This window comes from Bombina bombina, chromosome 5, assembly GCF_027579735.1.
Source record: "Bombina bombina isolate aBomBom1 chromosome 5, aBomBom1.pri, whole genome shotgun sequence".
Classification (NCBI taxonomy): Eukaryota; Metazoa; Chordata; class Amphibia; order Anura; family Bombinatoridae; genus Bombina; species Bombina bombina.
This window is the reverse complement of record NC_069503.1, coordinates 985419547-985437268: the sequence shown is the minus strand read 5'-3', so window position 1 is coordinate 985437268 and position 17722 is coordinate 985419547. Positions and strand designations below refer to the sequence as shown.

At 37.6% G+C, this 17722-nt stretch overlaps 1 protein-coding gene across 1 annotated transcript in view; it reads right to left on the bottom strand.

Annotated features, from left to right (window-relative positions):
• Positions 1 to 17722, bottom strand: part of TMEM67 (transmembrane protein 67) — a 297637-nt gene that overhangs the window by 131670 nt on the left and 148245 nt on the right. The window contains 1 exon segment of the mRNA XM_053715910.1: positions 13475 to 13561. Within this exon segment, the coding sequence (XP_053571885.1) occupies positions 13475 to 13561 (87 nt within the window).

Genomic DNA, 17722 nt, shown 5'->3' with positions numbered 1-17722 from the left:
TGTATTAGTCCCGAGTGATAATGGACATGATCATAGGTATGAAAGAAAAATACGGATACAGTCTAACTAAAGGCAGCTAAATCTAGATTTGAGTTCAAGCCCAGTGGGTGTAAAGTTTTCAATTTATGGATCCAAAAAGTTTCACGGATCCTTAACTGGATAATTCTATTATAATCTGTCGAAGGTGAAATATAATCAATGGGGTAAAATTTAAAGATATCAGGATTTCCCTTATGTTTGTTTGAACAGTGTTCCGGAATGCTATGTTTGATCTTTTTTTTAAAACAATTTTTACAATTACGCCAGTGCTCACCCCAGCGCACCTTGGCCTTCCTAGAGGTACAACCTACATACTGTATTCCACAGCAACACTCTAAAACATATACTACATAGGTAGAGTTGCAATTCATGAATCTATTGATGTTAAAAACTTCTCCACTTACATAGGACTGGAAAGTCTTTCTCCCAGAGGTTATAACTTTACATGTATTGCACTTCTTTTGTCCGCATTTGTATACCCCTAATCTTTCAAAAAAAGAGGAAAAGGGAGAGATTTTTTGCTGCTTAGTCGTAGATTGTAAATTAGATGAAATGTGTTTGACCTTTTTGCTAGGTGCCAATTTGCTTCTGAGTGTTGGTGCTCTAGTATATACAATTTTTGGATGTTCCCCCAAAAGGGTCTTTAAAACAGGGTCTCTCCTAATTATATGCCAATGCTTGTTAATGGCCTTCTGTATCTGCATGTAGTTGGAATTATATTGTGTTATGAACAATGGTTCTAAAGAATAATTTTCATCTTTGTTTGTAGTTTGTTTATCTTTGCTTAACAATTTCTCCCTATCTAAATCTCTAACTTTGCTCAAACAGTTATCTAAAAGATCAGAAGGATAGCCTTTTTCAGTGAATCTTTCATATATTATGTGACTTTGTTCCTCAAAAGAATTGGAATCTGAACAGTTACGTTTAATCCTTTCAAACTGACTGTACGGAATATTGGATAGCCATTTTTTGTGGTGGTTGCTTGTGTAATCTAAATAGCTATTACTATCAACTTTTTTGAAGAATGTTTTGGAACAAAGATTGCCGTCTGTGTCCCAACTTAGGGTCAAGTCTAAAAAATCTATCGTTTCTGAATTGATGTTAGCTGTGAAAGTTAGGCCCATATTATTGTTGTTCATGGATTCTGTAAATGTATGTGCTGATGTCTGGTCGCCCTTCCAGATGAAAATCAAATCGTCTATATAGCGGCCATAGTGCACCAGATTCGCCCCTGCTGAGGAGTTGTAAATGTAGAGTTCCTCATAAATGCCCATGAAAAGATTGGCAAAGCTAGGGGCGAATCTGGTGCCCACGGCCGTCCCCTTAATCTGCAAATAATATACATCTTGATAGATAAAATAATTGTGTTTAAGAATGAACTCAATGCACTCCAAAATAAATTCTCTCTGTATTTTTGGCATATATAGATCACGATTCAAAAAGGTAGCTGATGCTTGAAGACCCAGATGGTGTGCTATGTTTGAATATAATGCACTCACGTCACATGTGATCCATATAAGGTCACCTGTGTTTTTAATGTTCTTGATTTTATTTAGTAGATCTGTGCCATCCTTAATGTATGAGGGCAAACCTAAAACATATTTCTGCAAAATTATATCGACATAATAGGATAAATTATAAGTGAGATTGTCAATGCCAGCAATAATAGGGCGGCCAGGCGGATTGGTTAAACTTTTGTGTATTTTTGGTAAATGGTAGTAATGGGCTACACTTGGGTTACTGACTTTCAAGAAACTAGATTCATTTTTATTGAGAATATTGTTTGCAGCTCCTTTGTTAATTAGAGATTGATAGAGTATGAGAAACTGTGCAGTAGGATTATGTGATAGAACTTTATAATATTCAGTGTCTTTCAAAATTCTATCTGCCTCTTTTAGATATTCTGTCAGATCCTGAATAATGATCCCTCCCCCCTTATCAGCATCACGAATGATAATATTGGGATTGTTGGCAAGGGACTGAATGGCTAAATTATCACTCTGTCTTTTATAAAAGCTCTTCTTAGAGTTTTTCTTTTTGATTTTTTCGAAGTCTTCCAGAACTAAGTTCTGGAAAACCTCTATATAATGATTATGCCCAGGAGGGGAGAAAGATGATTTGGTCTTTACGTTGGTGTGTATTATGCCCTCATATAAGTGTGTTGTAAAATTGTCGACAGTGCTATATATAGTGGGGGTTCTGTTTCCATAATCCATGGTATCTGTGAGAATACAGACTGTGTTTTTTTCTTCTGGATTATATTTTTTTAACTTCTTTTGTGCAAAGTATTTTTGAAGTGCTAGTTTTCTAGTGAAGCGATTAAGATCGACAAATAGATTAAAATTATTGTGTGGATTAGGTGGGCAAAAGGAGAGACCCTGTTTTAAAACCCTTTTTTCATGACTGGTGAGATTGTGGGATGACAAATTAAATATGCCCTTTTCTAATTGTGATTCTTTTTTCTTGGTGGTAAGGCCTCGGCCTCTTGACCCTCTTGGTCTGTGTGAAATGGTCTTTTTTTGTTGTTGGAATTCCGTTCGTCTGGGGGATTTTTGCCTGGTTTTGGAGCATTCCCTAAAAAAGGAGATGTGACTGCCAGATTGGAATTATTCCTGGCTTGTCTCTCTGTAAAAACATTGTCATCAGATGTAGAGGCTAGTGGAGAGAATCTGTTATTATGTTGAAAATTGTTGTAGGTAGCTTTTTGGTGTTCCTGGTCACCAGTTCTGTTTCTAAGTGGACTGTTTGTTCTAAAATCAGAATAATATGGTCTATGTTCTCGTCCCCTAGGATTATTCAAGTCTCGTTCCCCCTGATTATATCTGTGAAATCTGGGGGTTTCATAATTTCTATTATGGCTGTCTCGTCTGGAGTGTTGTTCATACTGATTGAAATTGTCTCGTCTGTAATGTTGGTCATATTGGTTGGGATGATCGGGTCTGTGTTGTCTGAAATTGTCCTGTCTGTAATACTGGTCATATTGGTTGGTATTATCAGGTCTATGTTGTCTGTTCCATGAGTCGTTATAATTAAATTTGTGTCTGTTAAAATGGGATTGTCTATTCCATGGTTCCTGTCTAGTATAGGAATGTTGCTGGTGGTAGTGTGATTGATGATAAAATCTATTTTGTGAATGAGGATGTGTGTGTTCTTGTCGTCTATTTTGTTTGAAGTTAGTACGATATGTCTGTTTGTGTGTATTATTTGATAAATTGTTACCTTGTTGAATGTCATTGTCATGTGATGATTGTAACTCTCTGTCCCCTGATGCATTTCCTAGTGTCTCTGAATTTGCTTCTGAGATTATCTGTATTTGCCTATTATAGGTGTAAACTTGGTTTTTTGAGTAATCATTGTTATCCCTCTCTAACTTCTTTTTTTTAGATAGAACTAAGTCCTCTTGGAATTTGTCAGTACGTTCGTACATTCTCTTTAGAAGTCGTTCATAATCTGGATTCTCTAGATATTTCATTAGGTCTGCTTGAATTTTTTCAATATTTTCACTACATTTATCTGATAAAAGGCGTCTGTGTTCAATCAAAATTTTCATCAGATCGAAAGCACAATCAGCTAGGATCTTATACCATTTTTCCAGGAGTTCAGTGTCCTCCTTAAAGGAACAGTGTTTTAGGACACGTAAGCCTCTAGGGATCTGTTTCATTTCGAGATATTTCTCTAAAGTAGTAAGATCCCACCAGTGTCGGTGTTCTTTGAGAATTTCGTCCTCCAATGCATGGAAAAGATCCTTCATAGAGGTAACTGTATTAGGATCTGATTCCATGGCATTGGAGCATGATTGTCCCATTAAATTAAAAGTGGATCTTTTCTTATTTCTTTCCTCTTTAGATTGCATTTTATTAACTAAATATAGATTGGAAAATTGATTTATAAAAAATTATTACACTATGTGTGTGTGAAGGGAAGATATTTGTGAAAAATATTGTACTATGTGTGTGTGAAAAGAAAATATATATGACAAAACAAGTGGCAGATCGTGAGGAGTAATATTGGTGATACCTTAAAAAAAGGCTGCACTGCTATAATTGATCTAAAAGTAAACAAATAAAATACCAAATATAAAAAATGGTAATAGCGTGCGCCTGGGGAAAAAAGTCAAATTCAAATTCCAAAAATGGCAGATACTGCACTCAAAATGATTAATTAATCCTTAGCCGGTGTTGAATAGTGCAGTTACCAGCAAAATAATACTAATAATAGTTAAAGTGTGCTACTGAGTGAAGTAATCAATGTGAAAAGTGTAGATTTTAAAAGGTGTGTGAAATCACCCTAGATATAAATCTAATATTGGGATGTTGAAAGAATATATATGTGTGAGAACCTTTGTATAAGGCGGCCCAAAAAAACGGTTACTGAATCAGCACCAATAATCAAGCGGCTAAAGTAATACAAACAGTAACATATATAAAATATAAACTCTAAAAAATATATATATATAGAAAGAAGCTTATCGTGATATGAGTCCCAGAGAGTGGTGATATAAATTGATAGCTGGAATCGTCAGTGTTTCTGAAACAAAATGCTGGGAATTTTTATCATCTCAGTGGAAGTGTTCAAAAGAAACTGTTCAAAGTGCAATCGGCAGCTGGTCTTGACGGTGTCTGATCGGGACCCAATATCTAGAAATGATGCAAAAAAAGACAGCGCCTCATTGTGCAAGTAGGTTTCGTATACGAGAATCACAGTGCAAGTGAAGACAAATAGAGATATACTCACAAGAGTATTGGCACCCTTATTGAAAGTGGTGCGAATAGGCAGGCTGACGTTTTGTAGCAGTCAGTACGCTGTGCCGGATGACATCCGAAATCCTGAGCGGACGGCTGTGGGCTCTCCTTTATAGATCGAGTCCAAATCCTCTGTGGCTGTGCTGTGGGAAGAGACAGCGTGCAGCTGCTCTCTGTGTGTAATCAACACTGCAAGCTGGTAATGAGCAAACAGTCCTCGGCAGAGCTACACTCGATATAAAACTCTGCTAATAATGGAAAAAGCTTGGCAAGCAACGATAAAAAAGCCAAATATGCAAGGCTTAGTATAAAAAAGTAAAAACACTTTATTTGTGGTGAGCTTTTACGCGTTTCTCGGCCACAAGCTCCTGGCCGTTTCATCAGAACAGGTGTATAACACAAATAGTACAAAAGCACATTTAAAAAGCCTGCCAAGACAATTGATTGGTCAACATCAGACCAATCACAGACAAGATAATCAGAGAAAACAATTGTACAAACGATGATAGTACAAGCAACATATAGAATACAATCTGTATCTAAAATCTGTGTAATCGTCACAAATTGTATTTGGCCCTAAGTTACAATGTATTTATCCTGAGAAACAGATTTTGAAAACACCTTGAAAGAACACACAGTACTTAGTAAAAATAAAATGTAGAATGAATCCTATCTTCTATTATGCTAGTAAAACCAAGTTGTGTCCTTGTGTACTTTCCATTGAGTGTGTGCTATAAACAAATCTATGTACGCCTCAACAAAGAGGCATATATATATATATATATATACATGCCTCGAAGAGAGGCTATTTTAGTCTATCTCATAAAATGTTGATCGATATGGAGGGGGAAATTTTTTCTTTCTAAAATGCATCAGGGGAACAGATATGCATTAGCTCATTGAACCGTATTTGATATTTAGGTACCTAAAATATATGTGATGTTATGAAATATGTTCTAAGTGCAATATGTTGCAGTGCTATATGTGTATGTATATGAAATTGTATATTGTATATTGTAACCTTGAGTAGAAATCATGAATTTGGATTTTGGAAGTGTAAGTGGTTTGCATTGTAATGTAACTAGGTATGAGATTCACTTTCATATGCATTAGTCCGCTATATAGACGATTTGATTTTCATCTGGAAGGGCGACCAGACATCAGCACATACATTTACAGAATCCATGAACAACAATAATATGGGCCTAACTTTCACAGCTAACATCAATTCAGAAACGATAGATTTTTTAGACTTGACCCTAAGTTGGGACACAGACGGCAATCTTTGTTCCAAAACATTCTTCAAAAAAGTTGATAGTAATAGCTATTTAGATTACACAAGCAACCACCACAAAAAATGGCTATCCAATATTCCGTACAGTCAGTTTGAAAGGATTAAACGTAACTGTTCAGATTCCAATTCTTTTGAGGAACAAAGTCACATAATATATGAAAGATTCACTGAAAAAGGCTATCCTTCTGATCTTTTAGATAACTGTTTGAGCAAAGTTAGAGATTTAGACAGGGAGAAATTGTTAAGCAAAGATAAACAAACTACAAACAAAGATGAAAATTATTCTTTAGAACCATTGTTCATAACACAATATAATTCCAACTACATGCAGATACAGAAGGCCATTAACAAGCATTGGCATATAATTAGGAGAGACCCTGTTTTAAAGACCCTTTTGGGGGAACATCCAAAAATTGTATATACTAGAGCACCAACACTCAGAAGCAAATTGGCACCTAGCAAAAAGGTCAAACACATTTCATCTAATTTACAATCTACGACTAAGCAGCAAAAAATCTCTCCCTTTTCCTCTTTTTTTGAAAGATTAGGGGTATACAAATGCGGACAAAAGAAGTGCAATACATGTTAAGTTATAACCTCTGGGAGAAAGACTTTCCAGTCCTATGTAAGTGGAGAAGTTTTTAACATCAATAGATTCATGAATTGCAACTCTACCTATGTAGTATATGTTTTAGAGTGTTGCTGTGGAATACAGTATGTAGGTCGTACCTCTAGGAAGGCCAAGGTGCGCTGGGGTGAGCACTGGCGTAATTGTAAAAATTGTGTTAAAAAAAAGATCAAACATAGCATTCCGGAACACTGTTTAAACAAACATAAGGGAAATCCTGATATCTTTAAATTTTACCCCATTGATTATATTTCACCTTCGACAGATTATAATAGAATTATCCAGTTAAGGATCCGTGAAACTTTTTGGATCCATAAATTGAAAACTTTACACCCACTGGGCTTGAACTCAAATCTAGATTTAGCTGCCTTTAGTTAGACTGTATCCGTATTTTTCTTTCATACCTATGATCATGTCCATTATCACTCGGGACTAATACATATGAAAGTGAATCTCATACCTAGTTACATTACAATGCAAACCACTTACACTTCCAAAATCCAAATTCATGATTTCTACTCAAGGTTACAATATACAATATACAATTTCATATACATACACATATAGCACTGCAACATATTGCACTTAGAACATATTTCATAACATCACATATATTTTAGGTACCTAAATATCAAATACGGTTCAATGAGCTAATGCATATCTGTTCCCCTGATGCATTTTAGAAAGAAAAAATGTCCCCCTCCATATCGATCAACATTTTATGAGATAGACTAAAATAGCCTCTCTTCGAGGCATGTATATATATATATATATATATGCCTCTTTGTTGAGGCGTACATAGATTTGTTTATAGCACACACTCAATGGAAAGTACACAAGGACACAACTTGGTTTTACTAGCATAATAGAAGATAGGATTCATTCTACATTTTATTTTTACTAAGTACTGTGTGTTCTTTCAAGGTGTTTTCAAAATCTGTTTCTCAGGATAAATACATTGTAACTTAGGGCCAAATACAATTTGTGACGATTACACAGATTTTAGATACAGATTGTATTCTGTATGTTGCTTGTACTATCATTGTTTGTACAATTGTTTTCTCTGATTATCTTGTCTGTGATTGGTCTGATGTTGACCAATCAATTGTCTTGGCAGGCTTTTTAAATGTGCTTTTGTACTATTTGTGTTATACACCTGTTCTGATGAAACGGCCAGGAGCTTGTGGCCGAGAAACGCGTAAAAGCTCACCACAAATAAAGTGTTTTTACTTTTTTATACTAAGCCTTGCATATTTGGCTTTTTTATCGTTGCTTGCCAAGCTTTTTCCATTATTAGCAGAGTTTTATATCGAGTGTAGCTCTGCCGAGGACTGTTTGCTCATTACCAGCTTGCAGTGTTGATTACACACAGAGAGCAGCTGCACGCTGTCTCTTCCCACAGCACAGCCACAGAGGATTTGGACTCGATCTATAAAGGAGAGCCCACAGCCGTCCGCTCAGGATTTCGGATGTCATCCGGCACAGCGTACTGACTGCTACAAAACGTCAGCCTGCCTATTCGCACCACTTTCAATAAGGGTGCCAATACTCTTGTGAGTATATCTCTATTTGTCTTCACTTGCACTGTGATTCTCGTATACGAAACCTACTTGCACAATGAGGCGCTGTCTTTTTTTGCATCATTTCTTTGCACAAGGTTGCGTCTGCCATGACGCGAGTTGCCTCATTTCCGGATGTTGTTAGCTCCAAAAAATTTCATTTTGCATTGTGAGTCATGCTTGCTGCCAAATAATTTAAGTATTTAAACCCCACTTCCTTTATGCCTCTTGCCTTTTTTACACTCAAAGGGCTATACTGTTTGCATTTTTTCCCATTCCTGAAACTGCCATATAAGGAAATTGATCATTTTGCTTTATATGTTGTTTTTTTCTCTAACATTTGCAAGATGTCTGAATCTGATCCTGTCTCAGAAATCACTGTTGGAACCCTGCTGCCTGATAACAGTTCTACCAAAGCTAAGTGTATCTGTTGTAAGTTAGCAGAGATTATATCTCCAGCTGTAGTATGTAACAGTTGTCATGATAAGCTTTTACATGCAGAGAATGTATCCATCAGTACTAGTACAATGCCTGTTGTTCCTTCAACATCTAATGTACATGATATCCCTGTGAATATAACAGATTTTATTGCTGATGCGAATCAGAAGGCTTTGTCTGCTATTCCGCCTTCTAATAAATGTAAAAGGTCTTTTAAAACTTCTCATAAGGTTGATGAAATTTCAAATGACCGACAACATAATGAATTATGCTCCTCTGATGAGGATCTATCTGGTTCAGAAGATCCTACCTCAGATATTCACACTGACAAATCTACTTATCTCTTTAAGATGGAGTATATTCGTTCCTTGTTAAAAGAGGTGTTGATTACTTTGGATATTGAAGAAACTAGTCCTCTTGATACTAAAACTAGTAAACGGTTAAATTCTGTTTATAAACCTCCTGTGGTTACTCCAGAGGTTTTTCCAGTTCCTGATGCTATTTCTGATATGATTTCAAAGGAATGGAATAGGCCTGGTACTTCTTTTATTCCTTCTTCTAGGTTTAAAAAGTTGTATCCTTTGCCAGCAGCTAGATTAGAGTTTTGGGAAAAAATCCCCAAAGTTGATAGGACTATTCCTACTCTTGCCAAATGTACTACTATTCCTATGGCAGATAGTATTTCTTTTAAGGATCCTTTAGATAGGAAACTTGAATCCTATCTAAGCTTATTTATTTTCTGGCTATATTCTTAGGCCTTCTATATCTATGGCTGATGTTGCAGCTGCATCAACTTTTTGTTTTGAAAGCTTAGCGCAACAGGAAACAAATTCTGATTTGTCTAGCATTGTTCGCTTGCATCAACATGCTAATCATTTTATCTGTGATGCTATTTTTGATATCATAAAAATTGATGTTAAATCTATGTCTTTAGCTATTTTAGCTAGAAGAGCTTTGTGGCTCAAATATTGGAATGCTGACATGGTATCTAAGTCTAGATTACTATCTCTTTCTTTCCAATGTATCAATTTATTTGGTTCTCAGTTGGATTCAATTATTTCAACTGTCACTGGGGGAAGGGAGCTTTTTTGCCTCGGGATAAAAGATCTAAGGGTAAATCTAAAGCTTCTAATCGTTTTCGTTATTTTAGAAATCTGGTTCCAATTGGAAACCTTCTTCAAGTTGGAATAAATCCAAGCCTTTTAAGAAACCAAAGCCAGCCCCCAAGTCTGCATGAAGGTGCGGCCCTCATTCCAGTTCAGCTGGTGGGGGGCAGATTAAAAATTTTCAAAAACATTTGGGCAGATTCTGTCCAAAATCAGTGGGTTCAGAGTATTGTCTCTCAAGGGTATTGAATAGGATTCAGAGTAAGACCTCCTGTGAGATGATTTTTTCTCTCACATGTTCCAGCGAATCCAGTGAAGGCTCAGGCTTTTCTGAAGTGTGCTTCAGATCTAGAGCTTTCAGGGGTAATCACACCAGTTCCGTTTCAGGAACAGGGTCTGGGTTTTTTTTCAAATCTATTCATTGTCCCAAAGAAAGAAAATTCATTCTGGATCTGAAAATCTTGAATCGTTTTGTAAGAGTGCCAACTTTCAAAATGGTGACTATAAGGACTATTCTGCCTTTTGTTCAGCAAGGGCATTATATGGCCACGATAGACTTACAGTATGCATACCTTCATATTCCAATTCATCCAGACCACTATCGATTTCTGAGATTCTCTTTTCTAGACAAGCATTACCAATGTGTTGCTCTTTCATTTGGCCTAGCGACAGCTCCAAAAAAATCTTGAAGGTTCTCAGTGCACTACTCTCTGTAATCAGAGAACAGGGTATTGCAGTGTTTCCTTATTTTGACGATATCTTGGTACTAGCTCAGTCTTTACATTTAGCCGAATCTCACACAAATCAACTAGTGTTGTTTCTTCAAAGACATGGTTGGAGGATCAATTTACCAAAAAGTTCCTTGATTCCTCAGACAAGGGTCACCTTTTTAGGTGTCCAGATAGATTCAGTGTCCATGACTGTCTCTAACAGACAAGAGACAAATGAAAATGGTTTCAGCTTGTCAAAACCTTCAGTCTCAATCATTCCCTTCAGTAGCTATTTGCATGGAAGTTTTAGGTCTCATGACTGCAGCATCGGACGTGATCCCCTTTGCTCGTTTTCATATGAGACCTCTTCAGCTTTGTGTGCTGAATCAATGGAGCAGGGATTATACAAGGATATCACAATTAATATCCTTAAATCCCAATGTTCGACTCTCTCTGACTTGGTGGTTACATCACCATCATATAGTTCAAAGGGCCTCTTTTCTTCGTCCAACCTGGACTGTAATTACAACAGATGCAAGTCTTTAAAGTTGGGGAGCTGTCTGGGGATCTCTGACAGCACAAGGGGTTTGAAAATCTCAAGAGGCGAGGTTACCAATCAATATTTTAGAACTACGTGCTATTTTCAGGGCTCTTCAGGTTTGGCCTTTGTTGAAGAGAGAACCATTCATTTGTTTTCAGACAGACAATATCACAACTGTGGCATATGTCAATCATCAGGGTGGGACTCACAGTCCTCTAGCTATGAAAGAAGTATCTTGGATACTTTCTTGGGCGAAATCCAGCTCTTGTCTAATTTCTGCGGTACATATCCCAGGTGTAGACAATTGGGAAGCGGATTATATCAGCCGTCAGACTTTACATCCGGGTAAGTGGTCTCTCCATCCAGATGTGTTTTTTCAGATTGTTCAGATCTGGGGTCTTCCAGAAATAGATCTGATGACTTCCCATCTAAACAAGAAACTTCCCAAGTACTTGTCCAGGTCCAGGGATCCTCAGGTGGAGTTGGTGGATGCGCTAGCAGTTCCTTGGCTTTACCAACCTGCTTATATCTTTCCGCCTCTAGTTCTTCTTCCAAGAGTGATCTCCAAGATCATCATGGAACAATTGTTTGTGTATCTGGTAGCACCAGCATGGCCTCACAGGTTCTGGTATGCAGATCGTGTCTGGATGTCCAGTTGCCAACCTTGGCCACTTCCTTTAAGACCAGACCTTCTGTCTCAAGGACCGTTTTTCCATCAAGATCTAAAATCGCTAAATTTGAAGGTATGGAAATTGAACGCTTAGTAATTAGTCATAGAGGTTTCTCTGACTCAGTGATTGATACTATGTTACAGGCTCATACATCTGTTTCTAGGAAGATTTATTATCGAGTTTGGAAGACTTATATTTCATGGTGTTCTTCTCATAAATTCTCTTGGCATTCTTTTAGAATTCCTAGAATTTTACAGTTTCTTCAGGATGGTTTGGATAAAGGTTTGTATGCAAGTTCTTTGAAGGGACTAATCTCTGTTCATTCCATTTTATTTCACAGAAAGATTGCTAAGCTTCATGATATTAACTGTTTTGTACAGGCTTTGGTCCGTATCAAGCCTGTCATTGAATCAATCTCTCCTCCTTGGAGTCTTAATTTGGTTTTGAAGGCTTTACAGGCTCCTCCATTTGCGCCTATGCATTCTTTGGATATTAAACTACTTTCTTGGAAAGTGTTGTTCATTTTGGCTATCTCTTCTCCTAGAAGAGTTTCCAAATTATCTGCTCTTTCTTGTGAGTCTCCTTTTCTGATGTTCCATCAGGATAAAGCAGTTTTGCGGACTTCATTTAAATTTTTACCTAAAGTTGTGAATTCTAACAACATTAATAGGGAAATTGTTGTTCCCTCTTTGTGTCCTAATCCTAAAAATTATTTGGAGAGATTTTTACATTCTCTGGATGTTGTAAGAGCTTTGAAATATTATGTTGAAGCTACTAAAGATTTCAGGAAGACTTCTAGTCTATTTGTTGTCTTCTCTGGTTCTAGAAAAGGTCAGAAAGCTTCTGCCATTTCCTTGGCATCTTGGTTAAAGCTTTTGATTCATCAGGCTTATTTGGAGTCGGGTCAGGCTCCACCTCAGAGAATCACAGCTCATTCTACTAGATCATTTTCCACTTTGTGGGCTTTAAGAATGAAGCTTCAGTTGATCAGATTTGCAAAGTAGCAACTTGGTCTTCTTTGCATACATTTACTAAATTCTACCGTTTTGATGTATTTGCCTCTTCGGAAGCAGTTTTTGGTAGAAAAGTTCTTCAGGCAGCTGTTTCAGTTTGATTCCTCTGCTTATGTTTTAAGTTTTTTATTTTCAATTATGAGAAAAACTTATTTTTTTTGGATGTGGATTTATTTTTTTCAGCGAAAAATGGCTGTTTTTATTTTTATCCGTCCCTCTCTAGTGACTCTTCTGTGGACTACCACATCTTGGGTATTACTATCCCATACGTCACTAGCTCATGAACTCTTGTCAATTACATGAAAGAAAACAATTTATGTAAGAACTTACTTGATAAATTAATTTCTTTCATATTGGCAAGAGTCCATGAGACCCACCCTTTTTATGGTGGTTATGTTTTTTGTATAAAGTACAATTATATTTCAAGTTCCTTTGTTGATGCTTTTTATTCCTTTCTTTATCACCCCACTACTTGGCTATTCGTTAAACTGAAACTTGTGGGTGTGGTGAGGGGTGTATTTATAGGCATTTTGATGTTTTGGGAAACTTTGCCCCTCCTGGTAGGATTGTATATCCCATACTAGCTCATGGACTCTTGCCAATATGAAATAAATTGATGTATCACGTAAGTTCTTACATAAATTATGTTTTCTCATGTATAGTTAGAATCAACTGCATTTTACAATAAAATGAAAAGTATTAAGATATCTTTTAAAGAGGAAAATAAAATTACCTTTAGAGCAAAAGCACATCCAACGTAAGTAACAAAGTTCTTTTCTTCTACAGGTAGAGGCAATAGAACTGACACATACTGCTGTCCCTGTGAATACATTGTTAACATTACACATTCACTTATTTATATTAACAGGAATGGTAAGAATTTTGCAGTCAATGTAAATTTTGTTTTAAAATGTTTAAATTTAAGAAAATTAAAAGTTATTTTCTTTGCTGGCTATCTAAAAAAGAAAACATGGAGGAGTCCACAATGTCATTCCAATTACTAGTGGCATTTTCAACTCCTGGCCAGCAGGAGGAGGCAAAGAGCACCCCAGCAAAGTTGTTAAGTGTAACTTCCCTTACCCATAATCCCCAGTCATTCAGCCAAAGGAAAATGGAAAAAGAAGAAACACAAGAGTGAAAAGGAGCGTGAGGTTTACTCAAAAAAACTGCCAAATTATAATTAAAAAGAGGGTGGGGTCATGGACTCTCCATGCCCGGAAAGAAAGAAATGTATAAGGGAAGCATACATTTTGTTTTCTTTTCGATGACATGGAGAGTCCACAACGTCATTCCAAATACTTGTGGGAACCAATACCCTAGCTAAAGGATACAGAATGAACAGGGAGGGAGAAAAAGGCAAGAGGACCTAAACAGAAGGCACCACTGCTTGAAGAACTTTTCTCCCAAAAGAAGCCTCGGCCGAGGCAAAAGTATCAAATTTTTAGAATTTGGAAAAAGTATGCAGAGAGAACCATGTTGCCGCCTTGCAAATCTCTTCCACAGAAGCTTCATTTTTTAAAGCCCAAGAAGAGGAGACATTTTATATCAACAACATGCATTGGCTCAAACAGAGCCTGCTGCAAAACTTTAAGAACTGAATTAAGGCTCCATGGAGGAGCAATAGGCTTAAACACAGTCCTGATTCTAACCAGGGCCTGTACTAAGGCTTGAACATCTGGTACGTCTGCCATACGTTTGTGCAAAAGGATAGATAATGCAGAAATCTGACCCTTTAGGGTACTGACCGATAAAACCTTCTCCAGGCCATCCTGAAGAAAAGACAAAATCCGGGCAATCCTCACTCAGCTCCAGGAAAACCCCTTAGATTTGCACCAATAAAGTAAATCTTGCGACTAACAGGTTTTCGAGCCAGAAGCATAGTTTCAATGACTGCTTCAGAAAAACCATGTCTAGACAGAATTAGGCATTCAATCTCCAAGCAGTCAGCTTCAGATAATCTAGGTTTGGATGGAGGAAAGGACCCAGAAGTAGAAGGTCCTTCCTCTGAGGTAACCTCCAAGGAGGTAGAGAGATGACATCCCTACTAGATCCGCAAACCAGATCCTGCGAGGCCATGCAGGAGCTATTAGGATCACTGATGCTCTCTCCTGCTTGATACGAGGAATCAGATATGACAGAGAAAACCTCCTAGGAGCCGTTAGAGCATCTATCAGAACGGCCTGAGGATCTCTTGACCTTGAGCCGTACTTTGGAACCTTGGCGTTTTGGCGGGACACCATCAGATCCAACTTTGGAACCCCCCACTGGAGGGTTATCTGAGAGAACACTTCCGGATGGAGAGTCCACTCCCCGGGAAGAAAAGACTGTCTGCTCAGAAAATCCGCCTCCCAGTTGTCTACTCCTGGAATGTGGATGGCAGATAGGAGACAATCGTGGGCTTCCGCCCACTACAAAATGCGAGTCACCTCCTTAATAGCTAAGGAACGCCGAGTCCCTCCCTGGTGGTTGATGTAAGACACTGAGGTGATGTTGTCTGACTGGAATATGATAAACCGGACCAAAGACAGTTGAGGCCACGCTGATAGGGCATTGAAGATTGCGCTCAACTCCAACATGTTTATGGGAAGAGAGGACTCTTCCCGAGACCACAAGCTCTGAGCCTTTAAAGGACCCCAAACAGCTCCCCAGCCTTACAGGCTGGCGTCAGTAGTCACAATTTCCCAGGAAGGTCTCAGGAATCAAGTGCTTAGAGACAGATGTTACTGTGACACCCACCACAAGAGAGTCTCTTGTTAGAATTTCCATATTTATCTTCTGTGTTAAATCCGAATGGTCTCCGTTCCATTGCCACAGCATACAAAGTTGCAGCGGTCGTAGATGGAACCGAGCAACAGGAACGATGTCCATGGATGCCACAATCAGACCAATCACTTCCATGCATTGAGCCCCAGATGGATGGAAAGCAGAATGGAGCGAAATATATATGGGGTTAAAACTTTATACTTTATTTAACATATATGCAAATAGACAAGACAGTGATTCAGACACCAATCTGGAATCTTAGAGTTGGGTATGTGCACTTCCAAACTCCTTATAAATCAATATTCCATCAGCAGTGTCTTAAATTAAAAACATGAGGACCATGTGAGCCTGGAGGTAGTGTGAGTTATCAGCTATATAGCTATATGTGATTGGTATACGGAATACGTGTACCGGTTACCTGTATCTCACAGTATCATTCAGAAACTTGTTCAACCTTATTCATATCCATATCAGAATGCAGGCATACTATGCGCTCAAAGGCGACCTCCTACTTGCGTACTGCTTTGATGAACAAAGTCAGCCGATTTCTAACTCGTTCCCTAGATAATAGTTTCAAACAAACTCAGATACACCCAAGGGTGTTGAGGGAACTTAGCACTGTTATAGACAAACCTCTACTCTTAATTTTTCAAGACTCATTATCCTCAGGCATGGTACCCAAGGATTGGCGTAAAGCTGATGTGGTGCCACTCTTCAAAAAGGGAAGTAGGGATGATCCAGGAAGCTATAGACCAGTTAGTCTGACATCAATAGTGGGGAAGATATTTGAAGGGATTATAAGAGATTATATTGATGAGCATATTCGTGTAAACAAGATTATGAGTTCTAATCAGCATGGTTTTATGAGAAATAGATCATGTCAAACTAATCTAATTAGATTCTATGAGGAAGTAAGTAAAAATATAGATAAAGGGGAATCAGTTGATGTGATATACTTAGATTTTGCAAAGGCGTTTGATACAGTGCCACATGAGAGATTAATGCACAAAATGAAGGGACCGGGAATAGCTGAAAATGTTAGTTTGTGGATAAATAACTGGATTAAAGATAGGGAGCAGCGAGTAGTAGTAAATGGATCAAACTCAGATTGGACAAAGGTAATCAGTGGAGTACCCCAGGGATCAGTGCTGGGCCCTATTCTATTTAATATTTTTATAAATGACTTGGAGCTAGGATTAAATAGAGACATCTCTATTTTTGCAGATGATACTAAGTTAAGTAAGGTCATTAGGTCAGAGCAGGATGAACTTTCGTTGCAAAGGGACCTGCAAAAATTAGAAGTATGGGCAGGTAAATGGAAAATGAGATTTAATACAGGAAAATGCAAGGTTCAACATTTTGGAAGTAAAAATAAGCAGGCAACGTATTATTTAAATGGGACAAGACTTAGCCAAACACAGGAGTAAAGGGATTTGGGAGTAGTAATAGATAACAAGCTGAAGATGGGTGCACAATGCAGGGCAGCAGCTTCAAAGGCTAATAAGATACTAGCATGTATTAAAAGAGGCATTGACTCAAGGGAGGAAAGCATAATTCTGTCACTAAATAAAGCCCTGGTAAGACCTCACCTTGAGTATGGAGTGCAGTTCTGTGGGCCGATCGCAAAAAAAAGATATTCCAGAACTAGAAAAAGTTCAGAGAAGGGCCACAAAGCTAATAAGGGGATTGGAAAATTTAACCTATGAGGAGAGGCTAGCCAAACTGGGTCTGTTATCTTTAGAAAAAAGGTGCATAAGAGGTGACATGATTACCTTATATAAATATATTCAAGGCCCATATACAGAAATGGCAGAAGCGCAGTTTATTCCAAGAAAATTTTTGTGACCAGAGGTCACAATTTAAGGTTGGAGGAAAGGAGATTTAATCTCCTGCAACGGAAACGTTTTTTCACTGTAAGAGCAATAAAATTGTGGAACTCATTACCAAAGGAGGTAGTGAATGCTAATACCCTAAATACATTTAAAAATTATTTGGATACATTTCTGTCTATAAACAAAATTCATGGATATGATTGCTAGTATTACATGGGTCACCTTTTAGTAGGATTATTTAAACTTAACTGGAGCTTTTTGCATATATTTTAGATTTGTATAGGTTGAACTCGATGGACTTCGATCTTTTTTCAACCTCATCTACTATGTTACACACAGCACTGCACAACAAGTGTAAATTGCTAACAAGTCATACATATATTTTC